The following is a 27714-nucleotide window of genomic DNA, read 5'->3' as shown; positions in this document are numbered from 1 at the left end:
TTCCAGTTAAGAAACAAGGCAGAAAACGGACAAAATTCACTGGTTCATAAATGGTAAGTACCGGGTGATAATAACAAACAAACAAACAAATAAATAATCAGAAATAGCTGGCTAAATCAGAAACATGGTCGCATCCAGCAGATAACTGGATTAGGTATACGGAATGAATTAAGGAGCTTTTTGAAGCAAATGAAATAGCCAATGAAGAGTCAGTGCCAGTTTTACAGCGTAATAGGTAGAAGAGCATCCAACCAAACCAACCAAAATGAGCTTTGCAGATACTGTGAACATGATGCAGGAACATCTACAACTGAAACCATTGTCGACTGCAGGTTTTATAAGTGGAATCAAAAAGAATGGGAGTCCATATCAGCTTACATGGCTGAATTGAGGAAGCTGTCTGAACATTGTCAATTCAATAATGCATTGAGAGATCATTTAGTTTGTGGAAACTTACAAGAAAGCATTCAAAAAAGATTCCTAACTGAAGCACAATTCACATTTAAAGGAGCAGTTGCAATCACCATATCAATGGAAACAGCAATCAGAGATGCAAATGAGTTGCAGTCAGAAATGAAAGTGAGCTTAAACAATATGGCAAAGTTTAGACAGAAACCTGCCTTGCTGAACAAATTGTGTTACCATTGTGACAGGGGCTCACATACACCAGACCAATGCAGGTTTAAAGGCGAAACTTGCAGAAAATGCAACAAAATAGGACACATACAGAACAAAGAGCATATGAGTCAGACAAAAATAAATGGACTGCACAAGGAAGAGATAAAGATAATAAGTCAAGTTGTGTTTTCAAGACATGCTGTTGGTGAAAAATCTGATAATGATGAGAGTGACACAGGATTGGATAGCCTTGAGAGTTACAATGTGAAAATTAACAGGAGGCAAACAATATGACCTACAAATGAAATGAACAGCAAATTAATCCAAATGAAATTGAACACTGGTTTGGCTGTTTCAGTCGTTCCACAAAATGAGTCTGACCGGAATTTGAAAGATGCTGAACTGAAGTCTGCGGATATCCAACTGAGAACTTACACTGAAGAAAAGATAACTCCTGTGGGAATAACATTCATAGAAGTGAAATACGGCGACCAACAAGCCCCACTGGGCTTGTATGTGGTTAAAAGAGGAGGGCCAGCACTGTGGACCGTGATTGGCTGAGACAAGTACAACTTGATCGGACATCCATCTACCATTAGCATGTCACAAGGAGTCAACTGAAAGTGGATTAAGAAAGGTATTGGATGATGCCACAGTGACAGGATGGCATTAGAAAACTCTATCAAGCGTAAAATAATGTTAAATGAAAATGTCACATCCAAGTTTAACAAAGCCTGCCTGGTTCCTTATACAATCTGTGATGAAGTAGCCAGTAAGTTAGATCACATAGAGGTGTAGGAATTCTTTCCAAGATTGCAAGGTTGAGTGGAGCCCATGGGCAACGCCTTTGGCCACAGTAACAAAGAATGGGTCTGTCAGGATCTGTGGTGATTTTAAGGTCACAATCAACTCAGTACTGAAAGTAGATCAATACCCTCTGCTCAGGATAGAGGATATCTTTGCAAACCTTTCTGGAGGAAAACACTACAGCAAAGTGGACTTAGCTGAGGCCTATCTACAGATGAAGATGGAAGAAGAATCCCAGGTGTTTCTCATCATGAACACTCTCAAAGGGCTATATCGCCACAATAGGTTTATTTTTGTAGAAGCATCTGCACCGGTACTCTAGCAGAAAGCTATGGACCAGGTGCAGCAAGGCTGCTCACGCACTCAGTGTTACCTGAATGACTTCATTGTTACCAGTGAGGATGACAAGGAGCACTCCCAAAATCTCAAGACAGTGTTATAAAGGTTAAAAGATTATGGGCTCAGAGCATGATGCAACAAATATGAATTCTTTAAACCACGCATCACTTACTGTGGTCACACCAAGGTCAAAGGATGTGTCACAGTTGCAGTCCTTTTTAGGATTTGTCAATTACTACAATAGGTTCCTGCCAAACCTGGCTACTGCAGTCAACCCCTTGAACTCAGTACTACAGATTGGGAAGAAATGGACAAAGCAGTGTGAGGTAGCTTTCCAAAAAACAAAGAAAATGGCGACGTCAGACACTGTACTCACACATCATGATCCACACCGCCCTTTGAAGCTGCCTGTGATACCTCGCCTTATGGTATAGGTGCAGTCACATGTTTTATGAGGGATGGAAGTGAATGCCGTATAACTTTTGCATCACCTTCCTTTACTGATGCAGAGAAAAATTATGCACAGATTGACACAGCGACCTTAGTTTGGTTTGGGGTATAAAATGTTTCAACCAGTACTTGTATGGAAGAGTTTACCCTCATTCGTGATCATCAACTACTGTTATCTATTTTCAACTCACAGAAGGATATTCTTCTAACAACACCAGCATGAATGCAGAGATGGGCTCTGTTTCTTGGAGGACACAATTACAAGATGGAATTCAAGAGGCTGACTAATCATGGAAATGCTGATGGGTCGCCCCGTTTACCCTTTAAGAAGGAAATATCTGAAAAATTCACGAAAGAGGACACTGCTCATGACATATTCTTCCTTAAGCAGATCGGAAGTTTCCTTTTTATGGCAGAGATGACCCAAAGGGAAATCAAAAAAGATTCCACACCGTCTCCAGTACATGGCAACCCAAAATGGCCAGAATGTGCACTAGAAATCCTTGGTCTTACTGAGTGCAAGGCTGCTGCTGCAACACCACTCAGCCAGCTGATCTATCTCACTCCTGTACACCTCCTCATCACCCTCTGAAATTCTGCCAACAATAGTTCTGTCATTGGCAAGTTTATAGATGACTTTTGAGCTGCGCCTAGCCACGCAATCATGAGTGTAGAGAGAGTAAAGCAGTGGATGAAGCACACATTCTTGAGGTGCGCCAGTGTTGATTGTCAGCAAGGAGGAAATGTTATTTCTGATCCACACAGACTGTGGTCTCCAGGCGAAGAGGTCAAGGATCCAGTTGCAGAGGGAGGTACAGAGGCCTAGTTTTTGGAGCTTGTTAATTAGAATTGACCATATGATTATGTTGAACACTGAGTTGTAGTCAATAGGTATTACTATAGTCCAAGTGATCTAAGGTCATCTGGAGAGCCAGTGAGATTGAATCCACTGTTGACCGATTGCGGCAATAGGAAAATTGTAGCAGACCCATGTCCTTGCTGAGGCAGGAGTTGATTCTAGCCATGACTAACCTCTCAAAGTTAATTTTCAAAGTTCAAAATGTATGTAGCTTCTCATGAACTTTCTGCAAGAAACTCTAGTACACGTTCTCCTGCAGAAGCTATTACATTCACACTATACAATTGAAGCTCAGTAATTGCAAGGATTTGTGAGAATATTCCCCATATAACTGATGGCGCCAGCGAACAATGTGACCAACAGCAACATCTTGCAAAGAGTTCACAAAACTACTATATTTACCTCTTGTTCTTTCAAATATGATTCTATTACCGAGCTGCATGTCATTGGTATCTGTGACTCATGTGTGTTTTGGACCCGATTGAACAATCTGATACTTTACTATCTCTGATGGAGTTCAGTGAGTTTGGCATGGAGTGTGCGGCCTGGAGGTCTACAAGCCTGAAGACAGTGCATGAGCCCATGAATAACTCCATTTCTTTTCTCCAATTGAGACGTCAAGCAAGGCTGAAGTCGACAAGGACTAGAGCCAAAGACCGTTGGGTGCTTGGTGTTGTCTTCCTCTCCCTCTCACAGGCTGCTGTCAGAGGAAAGTGTGGGAGTCATGGGATCCATGTTGCAAGGATCAATTGGAGAGGCTGTGGACTCGTTATGGGGCTTTGAGGTTTATGTTGCATGCGTTCCTGGCATCTGGTTACTTTTTTGCTGTTTTTGAGTGGTTTGATCAAGTGATTGATGCGGTCTGGGGTGCTTCAGTAAAGAATTCTTTGCTCCGCGGCCTGCAGTGGGCTAGTGGCCCATTGAACTGAACACTGGACTCCTGGTTTTACGTTTGATATTCTGTGTGTTGTCCGCTTGCATTTTGCCATTTGTAAACTCTGTTCTTTTTTGCACAATGGGTGTTTGATGTTTTCTTAAACAGATTCAATGGTGTTTCTTCGTTTCATCGCTGTCAGTGGGAGGATGAATCTCAGAGCTATATTCTGTGCACATAACTTGAATAGAAATGTACTTTGAATCTAACTGTCACGAGTACAGGATTTCAAATCAATCTTGAAATTGCTGTCAGATGCTCATTGCTGTTTTTCCCTCCGACATTTCACTCCTCAGCAGTCTAGCTAGACCAGTGAAAGAGACCAAAATAATGGCCTTCATGTCCAAAGTTGTAGGTATAATGCCCTGGTTCACATCTTTACTATTATTGATGTACATATTTCATCTAGCAGTTCTGAAAGAGCAGTCTGTTCTGCTTTCAGCCTGCTTGGGTGATTGCTGAAGATGAGGGATGGTGAGAAATGTGTGCCATCCAATTAGGATGGTGGAACTGGGGAGAGGTTTTTTTAGTGAGGCACACTAAGGTTGGTCCTGGAGTTTTTGTTCGGCAGCAGATGAAGAGAGAAGAGGCTGGGGAGAACCGGTTGTAGGATACAACCTGGTGGGAGACCTATTTGTTTGAGATGGATTGTGAGCGACATTCGGAAGATGGTCCAGACCGAGGGCCCAGTACACAAGTGACACAGAAGTTTAAGATGAGCTCCAACTTGTGCACATTTGACTGTTTAATTATAATGTGCACTTCTTGTTTTTTTTTTTTACTAACCCTTTAGTTTATAAACATAAACATAATTCCTTTAGTCGTGTGTTGTCTGTTATTTCTTGGCACTGAGTTGTAACAGGGTAGCAAATTACACAGCATCCACACAAACCTAGGTCTGGAGTGAGAGAGCCATCTCAATCTTATAAGTTTGGCGGGACCAGAGAGTGTCTTCCTTGGACTTATGCAGCCAAGGAAATCAGCGGGGTTTCATAGGTTTTCCCCCACAATTTACAATGGAAATCCACAAAAAAACACTACACTAGGCAGTGACTACTTCTCCACTGACTTCAGTATATCCATGTGCATTTTTTGTAGTTTAACAAATTAATTGTAACTTTAAATTTAAAACATTTTATTCATTCCTAAATGACTGGAAGTTACACATACAAAATATATAGTCAGACAACTTTGACAACTCCATTTTATCCAGGGAGACTTTGTGTTTGACTGCTGTGGCCAAGGTGAGGGACAACTCCAGTGAAGCTGGTACCTGGCTTTGCAAACTCTTTTCAACTTCTGGGTAGGGCTTGTTCTGTATCCCAAGGATATGTTTGGTGTTAAAGCAAAATGCTCATATGATCAGTGTTTAGCTGAAAGTCTACCCATTGCTGGCCACAAATCTTCAAAGAATGTGTCAGTAGATTTACAATGTTACCAAGTTATTCATAAGCAAATATTTCAACTTTAGGAGCATTTATGAAGGAAGATTTACATTAAGAGTTTCCTTATTGAGACCTTCACGTGTGGAACTATCTTACATAAAGTAAAGGGACACGTACCTGGAATAAATCTGAACCTGTGAATGTAAATTGGTTGGGGCGGCAAAGCTGAACCAAATCTCACTAATGGTAAGTTTCATGCTGCTGGAATCTGGGGGCGGTGGCATCAGTGGAAGATCTTTCTTGAGGTCATCAGACTCAACCCCTTCATCCTAAACAAATAGAGGCAACAAAATAAAAGTCAAAATGCTAAAATTTCAAATTACCGCCTCATCTTTGCTGCAATGTTTGCCATCTTTACTAGACAGATTACCTGATCCTGTGTGTCTCGAGTAGGAGAATGGTCAAACATATAAAAATTTAAAACACTCAGAAGCAGTTGAAGTCTATGCTCCATAATTTGAGAGCTAATCAATATTTGGATGCAGTGTTGTGTTGCTGTTCACTGACACATTTTGTTTGAAAATTATAACAATTAGTATCATTGTTTCATAATCATGATTTGTTAAGCTGAAACTTGGAATTTTATTCTAAAGGTGACAGGCATTTAATTTAACATGATTATCCTATTTATACACTGTAACTAAAGATTAATTTCAACATCATCTAGATAAAGTAGATACAAGTCAATGGACATAACATGCAATCTTTTGTGAACAATTCAAACCTCAATAACTTACAACCTTCTCAAAGTCTTGAAACCACTTTGGGTGTGTCCTAGAGTACAGTTCATCTTCCTACATGAGAGCAGTTCCAGCCATAATCAAGAAATACAATGCCCTCAGGACAAAACAATCTACATTATTAATTAATTACTTCTTTACTTCAGCAATTTTTTTTTGCTGTCAGTGCACATTTCTGCCACCTACAAGGTGCTACCTAACAGGCGCTGTATCAGTTCAGCAGCACCTTTCAAATCCTCAGCTTAAACATCTAAAAGGGGTGCAAAGAAGCCTGACCATATCCACCATCAAACAAAATTCTGATTTGGAAATAGATTTCCAATTTCCAATGGATCAAAATCACACTACTTTCCAACTAGCAGCAATGATAGAATCACCTTCAACACAGATTCCTGCAGTTCAAGAACAACCATCTCCACCTTCATGAGTGCTGGTGGGAATGGATAATAAATGCTGAACCTGCTAGTTATGCTCATGTATCATCAAATAATAAAGTTTAAGATAAAAATAGCAATTTCAAGACCCAATATAGTAATTATAGAATAGAAAACCTGCAGTTAATTGCACTTGATTTTACTTACATTTCTTAATAGGGCAGGTTATGGTAATACCAATACCTATGGCAGAATGGAGTTGATTAGGCAATCACCATTAATTACTTCCATGGATTGACACCCTGTATTTGGAGGTGAAGTTACACACCTCATTGAAATGTAACTATTCTCAGTCACTAATGCTTGCTGAAGAAGTTATCGCACTTCCATCAGGGGCAACTGGTATAGTTTCACTCACGAGTTGTATTAGCTGTAGGCACATTTTAAATTAACTCCACATCTTTTCTTTACTGTTTGCTAAATTAATATTCTATGTTTACAAAAGAATTCACAGCTTTTAAAGTCTCAAGTTTAAGACTATGTGCACCTTGGATTCACTGATTGTCATTGTGCAACACTGGTTGAAACAATTACATCAACTGTCAGTCCAATCTTTTACTTTTGATTGCCCATCTTTATGAATGCACATCCCTTTACAGTCTACAATTATACCCAAGGCATGGATATACCTGCAAATATACCAAGAACTGCTGAAAGTATACCAAACAGAGAAATATGATCTTAAAGGGTTGTTAATACACTTAAATGGTATTTATAATGCATTTATTCAGCATAATTAATTTATTACCTGATCATCAGACGCTGAATTTCCATTGTTGTCTGAAGTTGGACTTTTATCATCACGAGGCAGGTTATCTTCTGATACATCAGTGCTATAGCCACTGCCAGTCGGAGAACCAGTGCTATCCCCTGACTTCAGCATCCCATTTCCTTCTGCTGTATTTGATTTTCCAAGAGCCCCCAACACATTGTACAGAACAGCTCCTGACTGTCTTCCTCCTAAGAATCCAAGTACAGTAACAACAGCTGGCATCACCTCAAAAATGTACATACAAACCTGTTTTCAGATTTCCGATTTAAATCAAATTCACTGTCACAACCGTTTCCCTTTTAATCCCATTTTCAAAACTAATAATAACATTCAGCACATCCACTTTAACATCCTGTTACTTCTTTGTCTAGGAGATCTCACCACACACCAAAACACCCTTTCCTGCATATTCTAATGGTTGGGAAATTGGGGTATGGAGAGGAGAGTTTGGCTGAGGCAAGTGACATAGATGATGTGTTTTCTCTTTGTATACATTTTAAATCTGACGGGAAAGCTAACTCCATACCTTACTCTCTTTCTGGCCTCATCACTTTTCAACGAAAGCTTACAGCATGGCATTGACCATTCAGCTTTTCTACTCTCCTCACTCCCTCTCACCCACCTCAGTCATTAGGAAATAACCTGAATTTCATAACTGCAGCTGGTCATGTGACTTGGGTTAAAGGGAGAAAAGAAATTTCAGCCATCTCACCAGAATGGCCAGAAATAATGTGATTATCACCTGCCAAAATCATTTGATAGAAGTATATTTGCGCATGTGCAACACTGCAGCATGCAGAGTACTTAAAACATGCACATATTCAGTAAGGTACACACAGGAGATTGGAGTTTGCTTTCCTGTCAGATGTAAAAGAAGTACAAAGAGAAAGCGCATCATTATCTATGTTACAATCCTCTTTTCGTGAAATGAATTTCCTAGACTTGGGAAATACTCCAGCTCCAAATCCAATTTCCTGACTTAAAGTGCAACAAAACAAGTTATGTCTAGATAACCTAATTAAAATTATCAAAAAGATCTGCATTCTTGAATTGAGACTGACTGCAGACCAAATGCAAATTTTAATATGAAACAATACATTAATAGAACTTCATTAAAGATGTGTCATTGGGTACTCCCTGAAGATTTAATGAAGAAAAACAGTCCTGTGAAAGGAAATTAGTTGACCAACATTCATTTGTCAAAATAATGACGTATTTGCACACAGTGTTAATAGCATCTGAATCATTCAACTACTTGTGCAATGGAAAGCATATACAGAAATACAAATAGCCATAAGTTGTGGATAACTTACATCACTATTATTACGCACACAAAAACAAGGCAGCACGCCACTAATTTCCTGTGTTCAATGAAATTGTTGCATTGGGACCCTAAAGGACTATTATACTTGTCAAAATTTGGCTGAGAAATTGCGTAATGGACATGATAGCAGATTTAAAAGGTAACAGCAAAAGCAATCAAACATGAAGTCCTAGAGAGGGAACAATTTAAAATGTGGAGTCACTTTTGTATAGATAATAAGCCGTTTCTTTTTAATTGGTTTTCATCACACTTTACCTTTCTAATTATCTTTCTTTGTTACTCTCATTTATTTTCCCCCATACTGATTTTTCTTTCTGGTCCAGAAAAAATTCTAACCAATATTTTTCTCTATCACTTATTAATTTTTATTAGTCAATGAGATTTATTCAGAAAGATCCTAGATGTCCCATTATCTATGCTTACTTCTAAAAACTTACAGGCAAATGATTTTTGTGCCTAAAGTTAACAAAAGATATCTAGCTAATGAAGCACACTGCAGCAATAAACTGACTATCTTTTTCAAAGGGGCTCCTGTTGATTGACATAAAATTACGCTGAATGACATAGAGAATTAAATGATAATTTGAAAACAAATTATTTATATATCAAAAAATCTTCCTTGCAGCTTTGTATTTTAATCTAGTGTTACAGTCAAACAAAAATGCCTAAATCATCATAACTAAGACGTAAAAGTGCATGCAGCCTGGTACAGCCGTTCCGATCTATTCTTACTTTCTTCTTCTGACTTTTTAATTTATGTTTTTTTTTAGATTTTTTTTCTCACGGTAACACGTCGAAGCTGCACCCTCTCTAACATGCTGGTAGAGAGAGTTTTATTTGGGTTTTCTTTAGCGCTGGAAATGGTTACATCCTGACACACGGGACAGAAGCAAGGTCGCATTGTGTATTCCACTGACCAGCAAATACCGGCCGGTTTAGCAAACAGAGCGGCAGACACCCCTGCTGAAATCCGGAAGAAAACACACAGAGGATGCAGAGGGGGATTACAAAGCCGAGGAAAGAGGACCAGTTTGAGACAACAGAGACTTTTGGAGAAGAGGAGTTCGGTGGGTAATACCGTTCCGGCTGACCGGAAGTGCACTGAGAGCGGTAAGCGTAAAGGAGTTGGGTGCTTACTGATCTGGTTAACAACGGATGGTGCAATCCGGGGCATATTACAATCGAGGAACGTGTTTGCAGACTGGATATTGAACTTTTTACTGTTGGACTTTGGCCACATTCCACCATGATACAACACTTGGTGGCACGGGAGGTCATTCCTGACCATGGCCATCGAATATACAGCTCCTCCCGTGGAGGGTCAGACACCCTGAGCCAATAGACTGGTCCTGGACTTATTTTCCATCTGGCATAGTTTGCATTTTGTTGTTTGATTGTTGAGGGTTTTTGTATTGCTATATTTACACTCTATTCTTGGTTGGTGCGGCTGTAACGAAACCAAATTTCCCTCGGGATTAATAAAGTATTTCTATCTATCTATCTAAATGTGGCCATTTGCAAGGATAGGTAAGATTATAAGATTTGAAATACTGATCTCTGATTTACAATGTATTTTAGTTTTCAACCATCAGGTACAACTTTAAGTTTTATCTCTTAGTAGTATTTTGAATATTAACAGACTATAAACTTAATAAATTAACTCCAAAATTTCAAGAATATTATGGTTTGAACTACATCTAATGAAAAATGAAAGTTGTCATTTTCTATTCCAATCCAAAAGACGAAACATTTTATAAGGAAAAAATCAAGATTTTTAAAGCTTAATAAACAACCAGTTAAAAAGGAGTCAGCACAAAGCCAGCTAAATACCTAATAAAACACAAACAATCCAGCCTTAGATGAGTACTGATAGTGAACTGGTATTGTTTAAAAACCTAGGGCTAAAGATGAACTCCCTATATTGGTTACTCTGATTCTGAACTTGAAAGATACTTGTAATGACACACAGTATTGGCAATTTAAATGTAGGTATACAAGTTTGTTTTTTTTTGCACACCACTTAAATGACATTATTTGGTATTACAAGCCTAACAAACATCTGTAATATACTTCTGAAAATATCTTAAATACAAAGCTTTTTATATCATGTTTAAACAATGACGTTCAGGATTTTTTCAAGTAAATTTTCTGCATGATATGCCAATTCAATAGTATTTTTTTCGCTGATCCCACAAGCAAATGTATTTATTTAAAAGCATCTGTTACAACATAATAAGAGAATCAAGAAATGGAAATATTTAACAGAGCAACATATTTGTTGAGAGCCCCATAAAAGTAGTAAAAAAGCATACCTTTTATGGTTAAATTTTCAATCCCACATTCAAACATTATCCAGCCCCACTTCTCTATATATTGAGGAGGTTTGGTTGTTTCAGTAGATTTAAGATGTTCAGTATCGTCTGTGAAACTAAAATCCTCAGATTCTTCTAATGTGAAGAGAACTTTTGACTTCTCAAAAGGAATAGCAGTAATTGCACATGCTCCTAAGTCTTTAAATAAGACAGGAAAATACATGTTCAAAGCAATATATCAATGCACAGACTACAGTTTTTATCTTGCGATCAGTTAAAAATAGATTGATCTATTCCTTGTTGATATAAAATGAATACTTTAATCTTAAACGACCTCAAATCTAGCTGCTATCTTTTAGTCATTTTAAATTACCTGATTATGCTGATAATATACCACTATTTTTCCATCATCAAACTTGAATTTGTTGTTCCCTAAATCAATTGTAAATATAATGTAATGCCCTGGTGAAGATTTCTACTGTTATGCTGGAGATATTTCATTTTAGCAAATCTGTAAAAGCAGTGTGTTCTGCTGGTAGACTGGTTTGATTTCGTCTAAAAGGGGCTATGATGTTCAACTTAGGAATGTCGTGTCAGCCAATTAATATGGTGGAATTGGGAAAAGGTTCTAGAGAGAACTGAGAGAAGTGAGATTTGTGACTGCCAGTGTGGTTTGTGGGTCTTTTTGGTGGAAGCTGCAGAAAGGACAGGAGGGAAGATGGCTGAGGATGCCATGGGAAGGAGCATTCCTGTTGCACAAAGCGCTTTGTGCAGATGAATGGCTCCAAGGAGGAAGGGCCAATACACCTGAGAAAGCGCCCATTTATTTGAGGATTTCGAGCAACGTTTGGAAGGTGGTATGTGCTTTCACTCAGAGGGTCCAGCGTGTGAATAAAACAACAATTTCAAGATGAGCTCCAACTTTATGTGCACGTTTGGACTGGGTTAACTCATGGGCCCTCTATTTTTTTAAATTTTCTTTTTCCTACTAACTTTTCAATAATACTAAAATTTGTAAATATACTTTCTTTATAATTTTATGCATTGTACGATCTGTTATTTCTTGCTGACTGACAATTGTGTATGACCGGTATTTACACAGCATTCACTCAAATCGAGGTTTCTTTAATCGGAACATTACGGCGATTCTGTTTGGTTCAACCCCAAATCATACCAACCCTAGATGTATATTGTTTATGAAGGTTCACTTTCTCACCGCAGAGCCTTGTGGCTGTTGGCAGAGCTGGCTAATGAGCCAAGTTTGCATACAGGCCTGGTGGAGATTGGGTTTAAGCACATAGTTTTAGGGCCATTATGAGTCATTTTCTTTCATTTAAGCTGAAAGATCCTAATAATTTTAGATAATTGGACTTTGTCCCAGGGAAGGTGGGATCTGTTCCGACGGGACGGTTTGCACCTGAACTGGAGGGGTACTAACATTCTTGCAGGAAAGTTTGCTAGTGCTGCTTGGGGGGGTTTAAACTAAATTTGCAGGAGGCAGGGATCTAGAATGTGAGAGAGGATAGCGAGATGAAGTATAAAGGACAGGTGGGGACTACACGGTTCCGGAATATTAAGTGTGAAGTAGAGAAAGGTGAGGCAGAACAAGTGATAAGGAGGATACATGTGCAGAGGGATGGTCTGACGGAGCATAGAGATAAATGTGCAGAAAGAGTAAATAAATTTAAGAAGGACAACAAAATTCAAGGGGCGTATAGCCCAGTGAGAGTTCGGGGAGCTGGGTTATGCACAATAGGTAGTGATTTAAACAGAGAGGAGAAATGGGTTAAAAATTCTATATCTGAATGCACGAAGTGTCAGAAATAAACCGGATGAGCTTGAAGCTCAGGTGCGAATGGGTAACTATGATGTTGTTGGGATAATGGAGACATGGCTACAGGGGGATCAGATCTGGGAACTGAATGTACAAGGGTATACGTGCTATCGAAGGGACAGAAAGGTGGGCAGAGGGGGTGGGGTGGCCCTGTTGGTGAGGAATGAGATTCAGTCCCTTGCAAGGGGGGACATAGAATCAGGAGAAGTAGAGTCAGTGTGGATAGAACTGAGGAACAGTAAGGGCAAAAAGACCCTAATAGGTGTTATCTACAAGCCCCCAAACAGTAGCATGGATATTGGGTGCAAGTTGAATAGGGAGTTAACAATGACATGTGGCAAAGGAAATGTCGCAGTAGTTATGGGGGATTTCAACATGCAGGTGAACTGGGAAAATCAGGTTGGTACTGGACCCCAGGATAGGGAGTTTGTAGAGTGCCTACGGGATGCATTTTTGGAGCAGCTTGTACGAGAGCCGACCAGGGATAAGGCTATTCTGGATTTAGTGTTGTGCAATGAACAAGATTTGATAAGTGATCTTGAAGTAAAGGAGCCATTAGGAGGTAGTGACCATAATATGATAAGTTTTTATCTGCAAATTGAGAGTGATAAGGGCAGATCAGAAGTGTCAGTATTGCAGTTGAACAAAGGAGACCATGGAGCCATGAGGGAGGAGCTGGCCAAAGTTGACTGGTCGGATATCCTAGCATGCACAAGGTGCAAAATCAGTTCATCCTCCGGAGAAGGAAGGATTCAAAGGGGGGAAAGTGGCCACAGTGGTTGACAAAGGAAGTCAGAGATAGCATAGCATTAAAAAAGAAGTATAGCAGAGCTAAGGTGAGTGGGAAGACAGATGATTGGGAAATTTTTAAGGAGCAACAGAACTTACTAAAAAGGCAATACGGGGAGAAAAAATGAGGTATGAACGCAAGCTAGCTAGGAATATAAAGGAGGATAGCAAAAGTTTTTTTTAGGTATGTGAAGAGAAGGAAGATAGTTAAGAACAATGTTGGGCCCTTGAAGAATGAATTGGGAGAAATTGTTATGGGAAACAGAGAAATGGCAGACGAATTTAATAAGTACTTTGGAGCTGTCTTCACTAGGGAAGACATAAGCAATCTCCCAGATGTATGGATGGGCCAAGGACATAGGGTAACAGAGGAACTGAAACAGATTGACATTAGTAAGGAAACGGTGATGAGTAGACTGATGGGACTGAAAGCTAACAAATCCCCAGGTCCAGTTGGTCTGCATCCTAGGGTACTAAAGGAGGTGGCTCTGGAAATTGCAGATGCATTGGTGATCATTTTCCAATGTTCCTTAGATTCAGGATCAGTTCCTGAGGATTGGCGAATGGCTAATGTTATCCCACTTTTTAAGAAAGGAGGGAGGGAGAAAACAGAGAACTATCGCCCTGTTAGCCTAACATCAGTAGTGGGGAAGATGCTAGAGTCCATTATTAAAGATGAAATAGCAGCATATCTTAATAGCAGTGATAGGATTGGGCCGAGCCAGCATGGATTTACCAAAGGCAAATCATGCTAGACTAATCTATTGGAGTTTTTCCAGGATGTAACCAGGAAGATAGATGCGGGAGATCCAGTGGATGTGGTGTACTTTGACTTTCAGAAGGCATTTGATAAGGTACCACATAGGAGATTGGTGGGTAAAATCAGAGCTCATGGCATTGGGGGGAGGATATGGACATGGATAGAAAACTGGTTGGCAGATAGAAAGCAAAGGGTAGCAGTGAATGGGTGTTTCTCGGAATGGCAGGTGGTGACTAGTGGGGTGCCACAGGGCTCGGTATTGGGACCACAGCTGTTTACGATTTACGTCAATAATTTAGAGGAAGGCATTGTGAATTACATCAGCAAGTTTGCTGATGATACTAAGCTGGGTGGCAGTGTGACATGTGATGAGGATGTGAGGAGAATTCAAGGTGATTTGGATAGGCTGGGTGAGTGGGCAGAAACTTGGCAGATGGCGTTTAATGTGAATAAGTGTGAGGTTATTCACTTTGGGAGCAAGAACAGGAAGGCAGATTATTATCTGAACGGTGTGGAGTTAGGTAAGGGAGAAATACAAAGAGATCTAGGAGTACTTGTTCATCAGTCTCTGAAGGTGAATGAGCAAGTGCAGCAGGCAGCGAAGAAGGCTAATGGAATGTTGGCCTTTATTACAAAGGGAATTGAGTACAAGAGCAAGGAAATCCTTTTGCATTTGTACAGGGCCCTGGTGAGACCACACCTGGAGTATTGTGTGCAGTTTTGGTCTCCAGGGTTAAGGAAGGACATCCTGGCTGTGGAGGAAGTGCAGCGTAGGTTCACTAGGTTAATTCCTGGGATGTCTGGACTGTCTTACGCAGAGAGGTTAGGCTTGTACACACTGGAATTAAGGAGATTGAGGGGGGATCTGATTGAGACATATAAGATTATTAAGGGATTGGACAAGATAGAGACAGGAAATATGTTCCAGATGCTGGGAGAGTCCAGTACCAGAGGGCATGGTTTAAGAATAAGGGGTAGGTCATTTAGGACAGAGTTGAGGAGGAACTACTTCTCCCAGAGAGTTGTGGAGGTGTGGAACGCGCTGCCTCAGAAGGCAGTGGAGGCCAATTCTCTGGATGCTTTCAAGAAGGAGCTAGATAGGTATCTTATGGATAGGGGAATCAAGGGTTATGAGGACAAGGCAGGAACCGGGTATTGATAGTAGATGATCAGTCATGATCTCAGAATGGCGGTGCAGGCTCGAAGGGCCGAATGGTCTACTTCTGCACCTATTGTCTATTGCCTAATTTTTCACTGACTACTTAAAATCCTATTGATATTAACAATGATGTCAATTCCATGAGCTATAACTTTAGCTAACATTTCCTAATCTGGAACATTATTGAATGCCTCCCTGGAGAGTCACATAAATGACAAACATCACCCTGTCTCTTTAGACTAAGTTGCTTGCTCAAAAAAATACCTCATTAAATATGAACTACCCTTTACAAATGTACATCTCATTCATACTGAACAATGAAATTAGAACTGGCATTCATTAAACTTCAGCATTTCACAAAGAAGTTAATTTCATCACTTACTTGCTTAAAACTCCAGTCTAGAAACCAGGAGATACTGGAGGTTTCAGTGTTTAATCATTGAACTGTATTTTTCCCATTTACTAACATGAATAAGTTCTGACTTTTTTTAAGATTCCTTGTAATGTCTGGAATCTCAGTAATTCTCAGTCATTCACAGTGGAAATTGGGATACTTGAATATGTTGGTAAACAAGGATATTGGAGTCAGGAGCAAGCACAGACAAAGCATCTGCCATGATTTTGTTACAAACGTAAATGAAGTGGGCTCATGGGACCATGTGGCAAAGTTCTTATACTTCTTATGTTGTAAAACACTCTTAACCACCCACTTCCATCTCATTTCAGTAGAAATATTATTTCAAGCAGCTTATTTTCTTATTTCTTTTTAAAGCTCTTATTTATTCTTCTTAATATCTCTCCCAACATCCATCTCTAATATTGCTCAAATAAAGGTGCTGGCCATTCTGTCAGCAGTCTTTCTCATCCAGTAATTCTAAATTATTTAGAATTAAACTTTCTATTACAGATTAGTTTCTCTGCTTAGCATCTCAATCATTGTAATTTATACAAATACTATTATGTTGTATATATCACAAGTATTCAAATAAGCATTATGATCTGGTCAAAACAAAATTGTTTTGAAATATTTTCTTGGTAGTCTATTAGCTTTTTCATTTTTTGTTTGTTGAAGTAAGATTGGAATAGAAATATTTTCTCTAGTGGAGTTAAAGATGAACATTTTTGCCTCACATGTAGAGATTATATGGCAGCAATTATTTAGTCAAGGTCAATATTTTACCTTGTTCCTTTAGGAAACATGCAAAAGTAATTTTAAAGTGCTGATATGCAGAAGCACTATCATTTTAAATAAAACTTTATCTGATTAATTAAAATCGGCAATCGCCTCTGATCTGGGCTGACATTTACGTGCCAGGCGGCACCTAATTAATTAGCTTGTTTATTTCGGCTTTTTTCTTAAAGATGTGTTGGGTGCATCCCGGCTACTGCTGCACCACTGCATTCTTCGCGGCAATGTATCGGTCCGCGGCCCGGGGGTTGGGGTGGTGGGACACTGGGGTGTTATCTCATCGTCGTCTGTTTCCATCAGGGCAGGAAGGTCATCTTCTTCTATGTCTCCCTGCCTCGATGTCGAAGGTCGAGGTTCATCGTCTGCTGTGGCTGATGTGGAAGGCTTGAAAGACGACAGCATGCTTGACTGCTTAGCCTCGCGCATTTTTCTATCATACAGTTCTTTGTAAGCACTCAAACCATCCTGCAAATATGCCCTAAACCGACGTACCCTTTCAAAATTAAAGTCGTACTTTTCTGCAATCATTGTTATCAATTGCAGTGAAAATCTCATGCAGTTGCTTCATGTTCAGTTCCTGGACGACTTCACTTTCGGTCCGTTTGCTACTGCATTCGGTTTCGATTGTTATCCTTTCCTCTTCCAATTGCATCAGCTCTTCACCTATCAGTTCTTGGTCATGGGATGCCAAAACCTCTTCAACATCATCTTCATCAACTTCCACAAGCCAAAGTCACTTTGTCCTTATTTCGTTCACCACGATCGAAACACTTAATTATGTCTAGTTTTACGCTAAGTGTAACACCCTTACGAGCTCTTTTAGGCTTTTCTGATACCTTAGAACTCATCTTGCTAACAGCTGCTCACAGGCACGTGTTTAAGCAATGCTGGTGAGAATGCAGTTCCGGGGGAGGAGCTTGGCTGCTCAGGGCATGCGCTGCTTTTTCAGCGCGCTGCCTTTTTTTGTAACAGTGAAAATACCTTCTGTTAGCGAAAACAGGTAACTAACGTAGGTCTTTCGTAACAGCGAGGTTTCGTAAAGTGAATGTTCGAAAAGCGGGGGACACCTGTATACTGGTGCATGAACATATTGATTTCAACAATTTTCAAATAACAGTCATCTCACCTGTTGCACTAAGACCTCTTAACTGGCCATGAATTCGATGGACATTGAGCTTGGCAGCCAATTCTTTTCCCCTCTCTGCACCTGCATTTGACCTAAGAGAGCCAGATGACTGTGGCTGCATCTTACTGGCATTTACGTATTTGTCAAATGCAACAGAAACTCTCCCTGCATCTGGATTGTTGCTTCCATCTTCTACTATTCCCCTATTAGAAACAGTTATAAAAGAGATTAAGTGATAGTATATTGAAGGTTATTCAATACATGCAAACACAACAAACACAGAATTCAAACATTCATTTATTGTCCTAAACTGTAATGCTTATGGTTTAGTATAAAGCTGACCAATTCTTTTGCATGATTCAAAAAAAAAATCAACATACACATGTTTGGGAGTACTTTTTTAAATTAATATTGAATGCTTTGTATGTAAAGATTAATAAGCCACTATGGTTTGACCCAAGCATAACTTAACTCTTTTTAAAAGGGAGATTATATATTTGGTTGTGAACAAACTTTGCACAGTAGCAAAAGATGTTCATAAAATAATAATGAAATTTAATAATTGATTACCTTCTATAGGAAATAAACATTCTAAAATTGAGTGTATTACAATCTACATGCTTTATAAGATTCTACTGAAAGAAGAACCATTTCAAAGGATGAAACATTAATAATGGCATTAAGATTAGAGTATAGCAATGTAAGTACTGGTTAAAACATTTACAATAATGGAAAAATGATCAAGAAATAAGTTACATCTTTGGAAGCCTCAAGTTAAAATTTACATTTTTAGGACAAATTTCCATGTCAACAGGAGAATTCAGAAGGTGGAAACAGAAACGTTTTTAAAAAACTGCCAAAAGAACTCAACAGGTCAATTAGTACCAGTGGTGGGCAAAAGAATTGTGATGTTTTGGACTGAGATCCTCCATACTGCTTTATGAAACTCAATGTCCCTTTGTTGGATAAAAATTTCTCTAGTCTTATCCAACAAAATAGGTTATACTTTCAACAATAGCTATTGTGGGACTGTGTTAGTTGTGCCAGCTGTGTCCAATGCAAAAGGTTAAAGATTCAAGATTGTTGAATGCCATTCTTCAGTACACAAGTATAAAGGAGATTGTTACTCTAGATCTGACACAGCATAAAAAAAACGATAAGTATAAAGAACACATAATAAAATAAAAAAACACAATAAATATAAATAGAAAAGCAATCCGATTAAATATAATGTACAAGTAACTGTTGTATACAGGGAGTGACTGTATGTACATTAAGTAATGCTAGATGACGCGTATACAGTGCCTATAAAAATTATTCACCTCCGCCATTCCCCAGAAGTTTTCATGTTTTATCGTTTTACAACATTGAATCACAGTGGATTTAATTTAGCTTTTTGACACTGATCAACAATAAAGATTCTTTTGTGTCAAAATGAAAACAAATTTCCACAAATTGGTCTAAATTTCCAAATGAATTAGAATTATTAAACACAAAATAATTGTTTGCATTATTACCCCCTTCAAGTCAATATTTAGTATATGCACCTTTGACAGTGTAACACTCTGTAATGTTCCACTGTTGAGGTAATGGTTTCTCTGTAACAGCAATGTCTGGGTTATGACTAGAGATAACGGGACATGCTAGCCAATGAGCAGGATGTTGTTCTTTCTTGTGTGTCTGGGAGCTGGGAATTCGCGGTCTTTTGCCTGGGAGACATGAGGAGAGAAGACGCGAATGGAGAGAGTTGGTAGACTGCCAGATGGAGTGGACTTGGATCGAGGGTTCGAGGGTCCGAAGGTCAGCGACGATCGGAGGAGGTCAATGGTGGACGAATGACCTTATCAGTGAGTTCCAAACTTGCGCAATAGACTGTTCATGAGAATGGGCCCTTTTTCTTTTCTTTACTAACCATATAGTCAAATTAAGAATTATAATGCTCAATCGTTCAGTCGCATATTGTGTACTGCTTGTTATTTTGTGGTACTGATTTGTAAAGGAGGACACCGCGCAGCATCCACCCAAACGAGATTTCTTAAGTTTGGCCGGGCCAGGGGCTATCATCCCCTATATTAAGCTGCCAGCCGAAGTGAGAGTTACAGTAGCAACTACAGCCTTGAGTCTGTGTGAATAGGTCTCTTTCAACTTTGCACATCTGGACTGCAATTTTTCCCTATTCATCTATACAAAACTGCTCAAGCTCTGTCAGATTGCATGGGGATTACGAGCGAACAACCCTTTTCAAGTCCAACCACAAATTCTCAATTGGATTGAGGTCTGGGTTCTCACTTGGTCACTCCAGGAATGTTTTCAAGCTATTCCTGTGTAACTTTGGCTTTATGCTTGGGGTCACTGCCTTGCTGGAAAACTAATTTTCTCCCAGGTTTCAGTTCTCTTGCAGACTGCATCAGATTTTCTTCCAGAATTTCCCTGTACTTTGCTGCATTCGATTTACCCTCTACCTTCACAAGCATCCCCACAGCATGATGCAACCACCAATATACTTCACGGAAGGGATGGTGTGCTTTTGATGATGTGCAGTGTTTGGCATAGTGTTCAGTCTGGTGGCCAAAAAGCTCAATTTGGTTTCGTCAGACGATAGAACATTCTTCCAGCTGACGTCAGTCTCCCACATGCCTTCTGAAAAACTCTGGACAAGATTTCATGTGAGATTTTTTTCAACAGTGGCTTTCCCTTTGCCACTCTCCCATAAAGCGGTGACTGCTGAAGCAGCCAGGCCACAGCTGTTGTATGTGCAGTCTGTCCCATCTCAGTCACTGAAGTTTGTAACTTCTCCATAGTTGTCAAAGATCTCTCAGTGGCCTTCCTCACTAATCCCCTTTTTGCAGGGTCACTCAGTTTTTGAGGACAACCTGCTCTAGGTAGATTTACAGCTGTGCCATATTCTTTCAATTTCTTGATCATTGACTATCTGTACTCCAAGGGATATTCAGTGACTTGGAAATTTTCTTGTATCCATCTCCTGACTTGTGCTTTTCAATAACCTTTTTGCGGAGTTGCTTGGGGTGTTCTTTTGTCTTCATGGTGCAGATTTTGCCAGGATACTGACTCATCAGCAGATGGACCTTCGAGATACAGGTGTATTTTTGCTACAATCAATTGAAACACCTTGACTGCATACAGGCAGTCTCCATTTAACTAATTATGTGACTTCTGAAACCAATTAGCTGCACCAGTGATGATTTAGTGTGCCATATTAAAGCAGATGAATACTTATGCAATTATTTTGTGTTTTATATTTGTAATTAATTTAGATCACTTTGCTGAGAACTGTTTTCACTTCGACACAAAAGAAGCCAAATTAAATCCACTGTGATTCAATGTAGTAAAACAATAAAACATGAAAACTTCCAAGGGGCGGTGAATACTTTTTTTATAGACACTGTATAATGGTGTTGGGAGCTAGTTAAATGGGTTAATGGGTGGCGGGTTTGATCAGCCCGACAGCTTGGGGGAAACTTTTTTTGAGCTTATTAGTCCAGGCATGGATGTTGAGTAGTTTCTCTCCTGATGGGAATGTGACAAGCAGTAAAAAAGCAGGGTGGGTAGGTCCTTCATGATATTTCTGCACCTTTCTGTACATATGTCCTAGATGGCATTCCTGTCCACGCAGTGCAGTTTCTGTACCACACAACTTAAGATGCCCTCCACTACACATCTGTAGCTGGTCGTGAGTAATGCTAAAGTAAGGGGCAGAAATAAAGTGTATCCAGCCGCATGGTGCAATACGTTATGGAACTGTCTCTGGACGGTGCTTAGCATGGCAGAATAGGAGATCTGATGCTGGACCTTCTAGCCACCAGCATGTTCTGTATTTGTGCACTTTACTGAACCACCTCCAAGTAATCTGTGTAATCTGTCTGCAGTTCGCTTTAACTATGTACTGTTATAGGCTTGAATTATCATTTATGAAAAACAAAGATTTAATAATTTACCTGTTAATCAAAATTTGGGTAGAAATTCTGTCAAAACACAATGCAACCAGAGAAACCTGACTGATGTTCTTGTTTGTGATGAAGTTTGGAGGTTCTTCCATTGAAGCTTGTAAAAGACATAAATTCACCTAAACGTTCCAAGAACAAATCATGTAAGTTGAAAGTACCATTTTTTAAAAAATAAATTCTTTTGAGTGAAGAGTAACACACTGAATTAATTGTCGTCTGTCTGATATCAAACTCCGTTACCCAAGTAATGAGGAACTGCAATAACATTTATACCAGATATGTTGAGAACCAAGTTACTTCTTTAATGTTGCGAAATTGATAAATCGTTTTTATGATTTTTTTAATGCCCATCTTATCTGTAACCAGACTAGAAAATACCTTATTCAATCATCTTTCCATGATTTTTGAGCGCGAGTGACTTAAGCTATGGACTATGTTAATGAAGCAAAGAGCCTTGGCTGGTTTTATTACTTAAGGATGCATGTTAAAATATCAGGAGGAGTTCAGGGATGGCTTATGGGACAAATACCATGAAATATCAAGTTACTTCCCAAGGAACGACTAAACAATTTGCATCTACTTGAGTTTAGAAGAGTAAAATAATCCTAAAGTTTTGGATTTTTTTTTCTCAAAGAGCAGGGGGTGTTGAGTTTTTGAATAAGCTTAACGCACAGGTAACTACATATTTAAAAATTGACAAGGTGAAAGATTATCAGAAGTCAATGAAAATGCAGAATTGTGGTACAAATAAATCTGCCGTGATCTTGTGAAATGGTGAAGCAGGCTTGAAGAATTTGTTGGTCTATTCTTGCTCTCAGTTCATATCCTGATTAGTAATACTTGCAGGAGATGATTAATGGTGGTGACTCTATATGAAGGTTGTAGGTTTTTTGCTCTATGGAAAACTCTATATCATATCATTAGTTAGTCAAAATACCTGAAAAATAGAGACCATGAGAATGCTGGCCATTTGTATGGAAGGTTCAGTGGTGCAAAGCAGAAAATAAATGAATCACATGCTTCATGTCCATTTGGAAAAAATGAGGAACAGCAGCTCATTTTAAAATCCATTTCCTTTATTAAACAGGACACTGTACTCATACTATTGACCTAGTTTGCTCTCTGGTCCAGCACTCCAGTTTTGAAAAGTGACTGGTAGGTACCCGCTCAGGAGTTGGCAACCTTTTTGCCTCTGTGGGCCGGATCGCATATTAATGAGCGGACGGTGGGCCAGCTAAATGCCATAAAAAATTTGAAATATGGGAATTATCCATTTAAATACATCTAGTTATGTTTTGCCTCAAATTAATGAATAACGCATGCTAGAAAATCATTTGTGCTTAAGGTTGCCTACCCCTGTATTAGCTATTCACTAATTGGTGCTGAAGGATATAATACTCCTGATAGATGGCAGAAAGCAAAATAAAATTTATTTTCAAAAACCACAAATATGACTAATTACACATACTAGCTTCATAACAACCTTTGTCACCTATACAGAGGTACTAAGAACATGTGTGGTGGCATTGCTTGCCCAATGGTTACTGTTGTTGCGAAGTGACTTACAGTAGAGACACTGAACCTTAAGTTGAATGTCATGGTAGCATATATATTTTGATAATAAATTTACTTTGAAGTTTGAAATTTTTTTTTATTTCTCAGAACAAGCAGGTATTCTTCCAGAAACTCATTTGGTTTTCAAAACTCAAAGTGCATCAAACTTTTATAGCCTTGAGAACAAAGGTAACTTCAGGAGATTCACTGACATTGCAAAAGTTGCAATGACATTGTAAACTTCAACATTATGAATCTGACAATGGTACCATTGAGCTGCACATCTACAACAGGAGACACTTCTGAATGTTCAAACACTTTGCTGGGACAAAATAATTTATATGGATGTTCCAAAGCCTTCTGAGGACACATCTCAGATGCCCAAAGTTAATACTATGAGAGCTGACTTGCTGAGTGTGCAAATAATTCAGCTACTGAAAGAACAAGTATGCCTGTTTGATGTGCTAGATGGCAATTTTCAGTCTGATCTACATCCTTAAACTCTTTCACAACTTAGCCAATGTTATCTGGTTTGGTGTAGACCAATTAACATAACCTCATTGTCTTGCATTTGGCTGATTCATACTAGAATGTTTCTTGGTCAATTCTCTATGCAAACCATAATTTTTGAACAGTCAGCCCCCTGTTGTGGGCAAGTATCCTATATTTTGTTCAATAGTGCTGTTTATTTACAAAGCTGACCATTTAACTTCAAACTGAATACTGCTTGCAATTTATGTTTTAAAAAAAACCAAAGCCAGGTTTTCATGTGAAATAATACCTGCAATATTTACATTAATTTCAAACCTCCTGAATCCCTAACACTGCAACTAAGCTTCAGAAATCCCAATGCCCAAGAATTTATTACATACAACTTATCACCAAAAACTGAATATTAAGAACAAAATTAGACGAATCATACTGGTGTAGGCATGCCACCATAGTCTCTACATGCCCACCACCTGCCAAGCTGACTTGATGTGTCTCTGAGTGCAGCAACATGACTTCAGCCACAGTGAAGGCAACCTGTACCCAACAGCAGCCCCAGAATAATACAACCCCTATCAGAATTTTAAAACATTAAAATAACTAAAAATGAATTCTGTTTATGTCTGCAACCCTGAAATCCCTACTGAAGTCAAAGTATGAGAATCTGTATCATGTATAAACTGGCATAAAATTCAAGAGCAGATTGCCCAATATAAATTATGTAGAGTATCATCAAGACAGAACTCAGTTGCTGGAATTCAGACCCTGTAGTATTTACCAGATGGATCCAGTTCAATAAATGCCTTGAGAAAATCATTCCACATTTCAAAAAGCATGGATTATAATTGCTGTTACATGACCTTGTTTGAAAACACACATTATACATTATAAATGTTGATAATCATAAATAAGGTAAAGTGCATACCTTTGGAATGGAAACATTAGCTTGAAGACCCTTTATTTTCACATTGTCTTGTTTATTTGTTGGGTTTTTGTGTGCCTGGCTTGATTTTGTTACACCAGTTGTGCTATTTTCTATTTTGGAGGCTCTACTTTCATGTTTTGTAGTTGTCTGCAAAGAGAGAATTTTGGTGAAACAACAATGCCTGAAATTATAAAGATTGAAACACATTTACTTTATGGGAAACTACAGCTTACAGAGAGAAGTAAAATAATGCATGATAAGGAGTTTTGTTTACTCCCAGTGCTAAGATACATTGTTACTCTTCAAATAATGGTCACATCTTAAACAAAAATTGTAATAGAACTGACAGAATTTAAAACTATATTATTTTACAAACACTGCAGCATTTCTGAGTGTTATTTAACACAGTTTCGTATTCCTGAAACATTGCTTTATATTTGATTAAATTGCATACATTCAGATCAAAGGCAATTGGGATACAAGGTCTCATCACACTTAGACACTGACATCTTTCTGTGCATCCAGATATTCTAAACAATCTGGGTCACATTTCCACAGCTGTAAATATGAAACACCCCATGAATATCCAAAAAAAACAATGAATTCCATTGTTTATTAAGAAAAAGGCTATACCTTTATACAAACCCCATTTCCAGAAAAGTTGGGATATTTTCCAAAATGCGATAAAAACAAAAATCTGTGATATGTTAATTCACGTTAACCTTTATTTAACTGACAAAATTACAAAGAAAAGATTTTCAATAGTTTTACTGACCAACTTAATTGTATTTTGTAAACATACACAAATTTCGAATTTGATGGCTGCAACACACTCAACAAAAGTTGGGACAGAGGCATGTTTACCATTGTGTTACATCACCTTTCCTTTTAATAACACTTTTTAATCATTTTGGAACTGAGGATACTAATTGTAGTAGATTTGCAATTGGAAATTTTGTCCATTCTTGCTTGATATAAGACTTCAGCTGCTCAACAGTCCATGGTCTCCGTTGTCTGATTCTCCTCTTCATCATGTGCCATACGTTTTCAATAGGAGATAGATCTGGACTGGCAGCAGGCCAGTCAAGCACACACACTCTGTGTCTACAAAGCCACACTGTTGTAGCCCGTGCAGAATGTGGTCTGGCACTGTCCTGCTGAAATAAGCATGGACGTCCCGGGAAGAGACGTCACCTTGATGGCAATATATGTCTCTCTAAAATCCTAATATACGCCTCAGAGTCAATAGTACCTTCACATACATGCAACTCACCCACGCCGTGGGCACTGATGCACCCCCATACCATCACAGATGCTGGCTTTTGCACCTTTCGCTGATAACAATCTGGATCGTCGTTTCATCTTTGGCACGGAGAACTTGAAGCCCGTTTTTTTCCGAAAACTAGCTGAAATATGGACTCATCTGACAACAGCACATGGTTCCACAATCTTTCGGTCCATCTGAGATGAGCTCAGGCCCGGAAAACTTGTCGGCGTTTCTGCATAGAGTTGATGTATGGCTTCCTCCTTGCGTAATACAGTTTCAAGTTGCATTTCTGGATGCAGCGACGAACTGTGTTGAGTGACAATGGTTTTCTGGAGTACTCCCGAGGCCAGGTGGCTATAATTGTCACAGGAGCATGACGGTTTCTTAGGCAGTGCCACCTGAGGGCTCGAAGACCACGCACATTCAACAGTGGTTTCCGAACTTGCCCTTTACGCACTGAGATGTCTCTGAATTCTCTGAATCTTTTCACAATATTATGTACAGTAGATGTTGAAAGACCTAAATTCTCTGCAATCTTGCATTGAGAAATGTTCCTTTTGAACTGACTAACAATTCTCTCACGAATTTTGGCACAAAGGGGTGAGCCACGACCTATCCTTGCTTGCAAAGACTGAGCCTTTGATGGACGCTACTTTTATACCCAGTCATGATACCTCACCTGCTACCAATTAGCCTGCTTAATGTGGAGTCTTCCAAACCGGTGTTACTTGAATATTCTGTGCACTTTTCAATCTTATTTTAACTCTGTCCCAACTTTTGTTGAGTGTGTTGCAGCCATCAAATTCTAAATTTGTGTATATTTACAAAATACAATTAAGTTGGTCAGTAAGACTATTGAAAATCTTTTCTTTGTACTTTTGTCAGTTAAATAAAGGTTCACGTGAATTAACATATCACAGATTTTTGTTTTTATTGCATTTTGGAAAATATCCCAAGTTTTCTGGAAATGGGGTTTGTAAAAGAGAATCACAGGTGGTAAAGTACTGGAAGAAATAACACTAAGTCAACCCAGAGTGAGTACAGAATTGATGGCTAATTTTAAAGACTAATGTGAATAATTCTATCAGGACAATAAAGGTAAGTCATATATTCATGAATTTCTAAGTCATGATGGCCAAATTAATAATAAACACTAGCCCTAAAATTTTTCTTATAATTTCTCTCATTTGGCTGACCTGCCTTAACTACTGGAAAGAACAAAGATTTAGTAATTCATTAGCACCAAAGTTCAAAGGAAATTTATTAACAAAGTACACTTATGTCCCCGTATACAACCCTGAGATTAATTTTCTTCCAGGCATTCTCAATAAATCCAATAACCATAATAGAATCAATGAAAGACTGCACTAACAGGGTGAACAATGTGCAGAAAACAACAAAATGTAAATACAAAAAGAAAAAAAAGAAATCATAATAAATAAATAAGTAATAACTATCAAGAGCATGAGATGAAGAGTCCTTGAAAGCAAGTCCTTTGGTCGTGGGAACAGTTCAGTGATGGGGCAAGTGAAGTTATCCTTTCTGGTTCAAGACCCTGATATCTGAAGGGTAATAACTGTACCCGAACCTGGTGCAGTCAGTCCTGAGGCTGCTGTCATGAGG

The 27714-nt window shown here is 38.8% G+C and overlaps 1 protein-coding gene across 3 annotated transcripts in view; it reads right to left on the bottom strand.

Annotated features, from left to right (window-relative positions):
• kiaa1109 (KIAA1109 ortholog) overlaps positions 1-27714 on the bottom strand; it is a 433731-nt gene that overhangs the window by 172118 nt on the left and 233899 nt on the right. For all 3 annotated transcript variants that reach the window (XM_072256106.1, XM_072256108.1, XM_072256107.1), the window contains exons 33-38: positions 24825-24971; positions 21848-21975; positions 17892-18094; positions 11035-11232; positions 7375-7586; positions 5570-5721 (exon numbers count right to left, since the gene is read on the bottom strand). In XM_072256106.1, coding sequence (XP_072112207.1) covers positions 5570-5721; positions 7375-7586; positions 11035-11232; positions 17892-18094; positions 21848-21975; positions 24825-24971 — 1040 coding nt within the window. The remainder of the gene's footprint in view (positions 1-5569; positions 5722-7374; positions 7587-11034; positions 11233-17891; positions 18095-21847; positions 21976-24824; positions 24972-27714) is intronic.

This window comes from Mobula birostris, chromosome 4 (assembly GCF_030028105.1).
Source record: "Mobula birostris isolate sMobBir1 chromosome 4, sMobBir1.hap1, whole genome shotgun sequence".
NCBI lineage: Eukaryota > Metazoa > Chordata > Chondrichthyes > Myliobatiformes > Myliobatidae > Mobula > Mobula birostris.
Note: the sequence above shows the minus strand (reverse complement) of the source record. Positions and strands in the feature narration are given on the sequence as shown.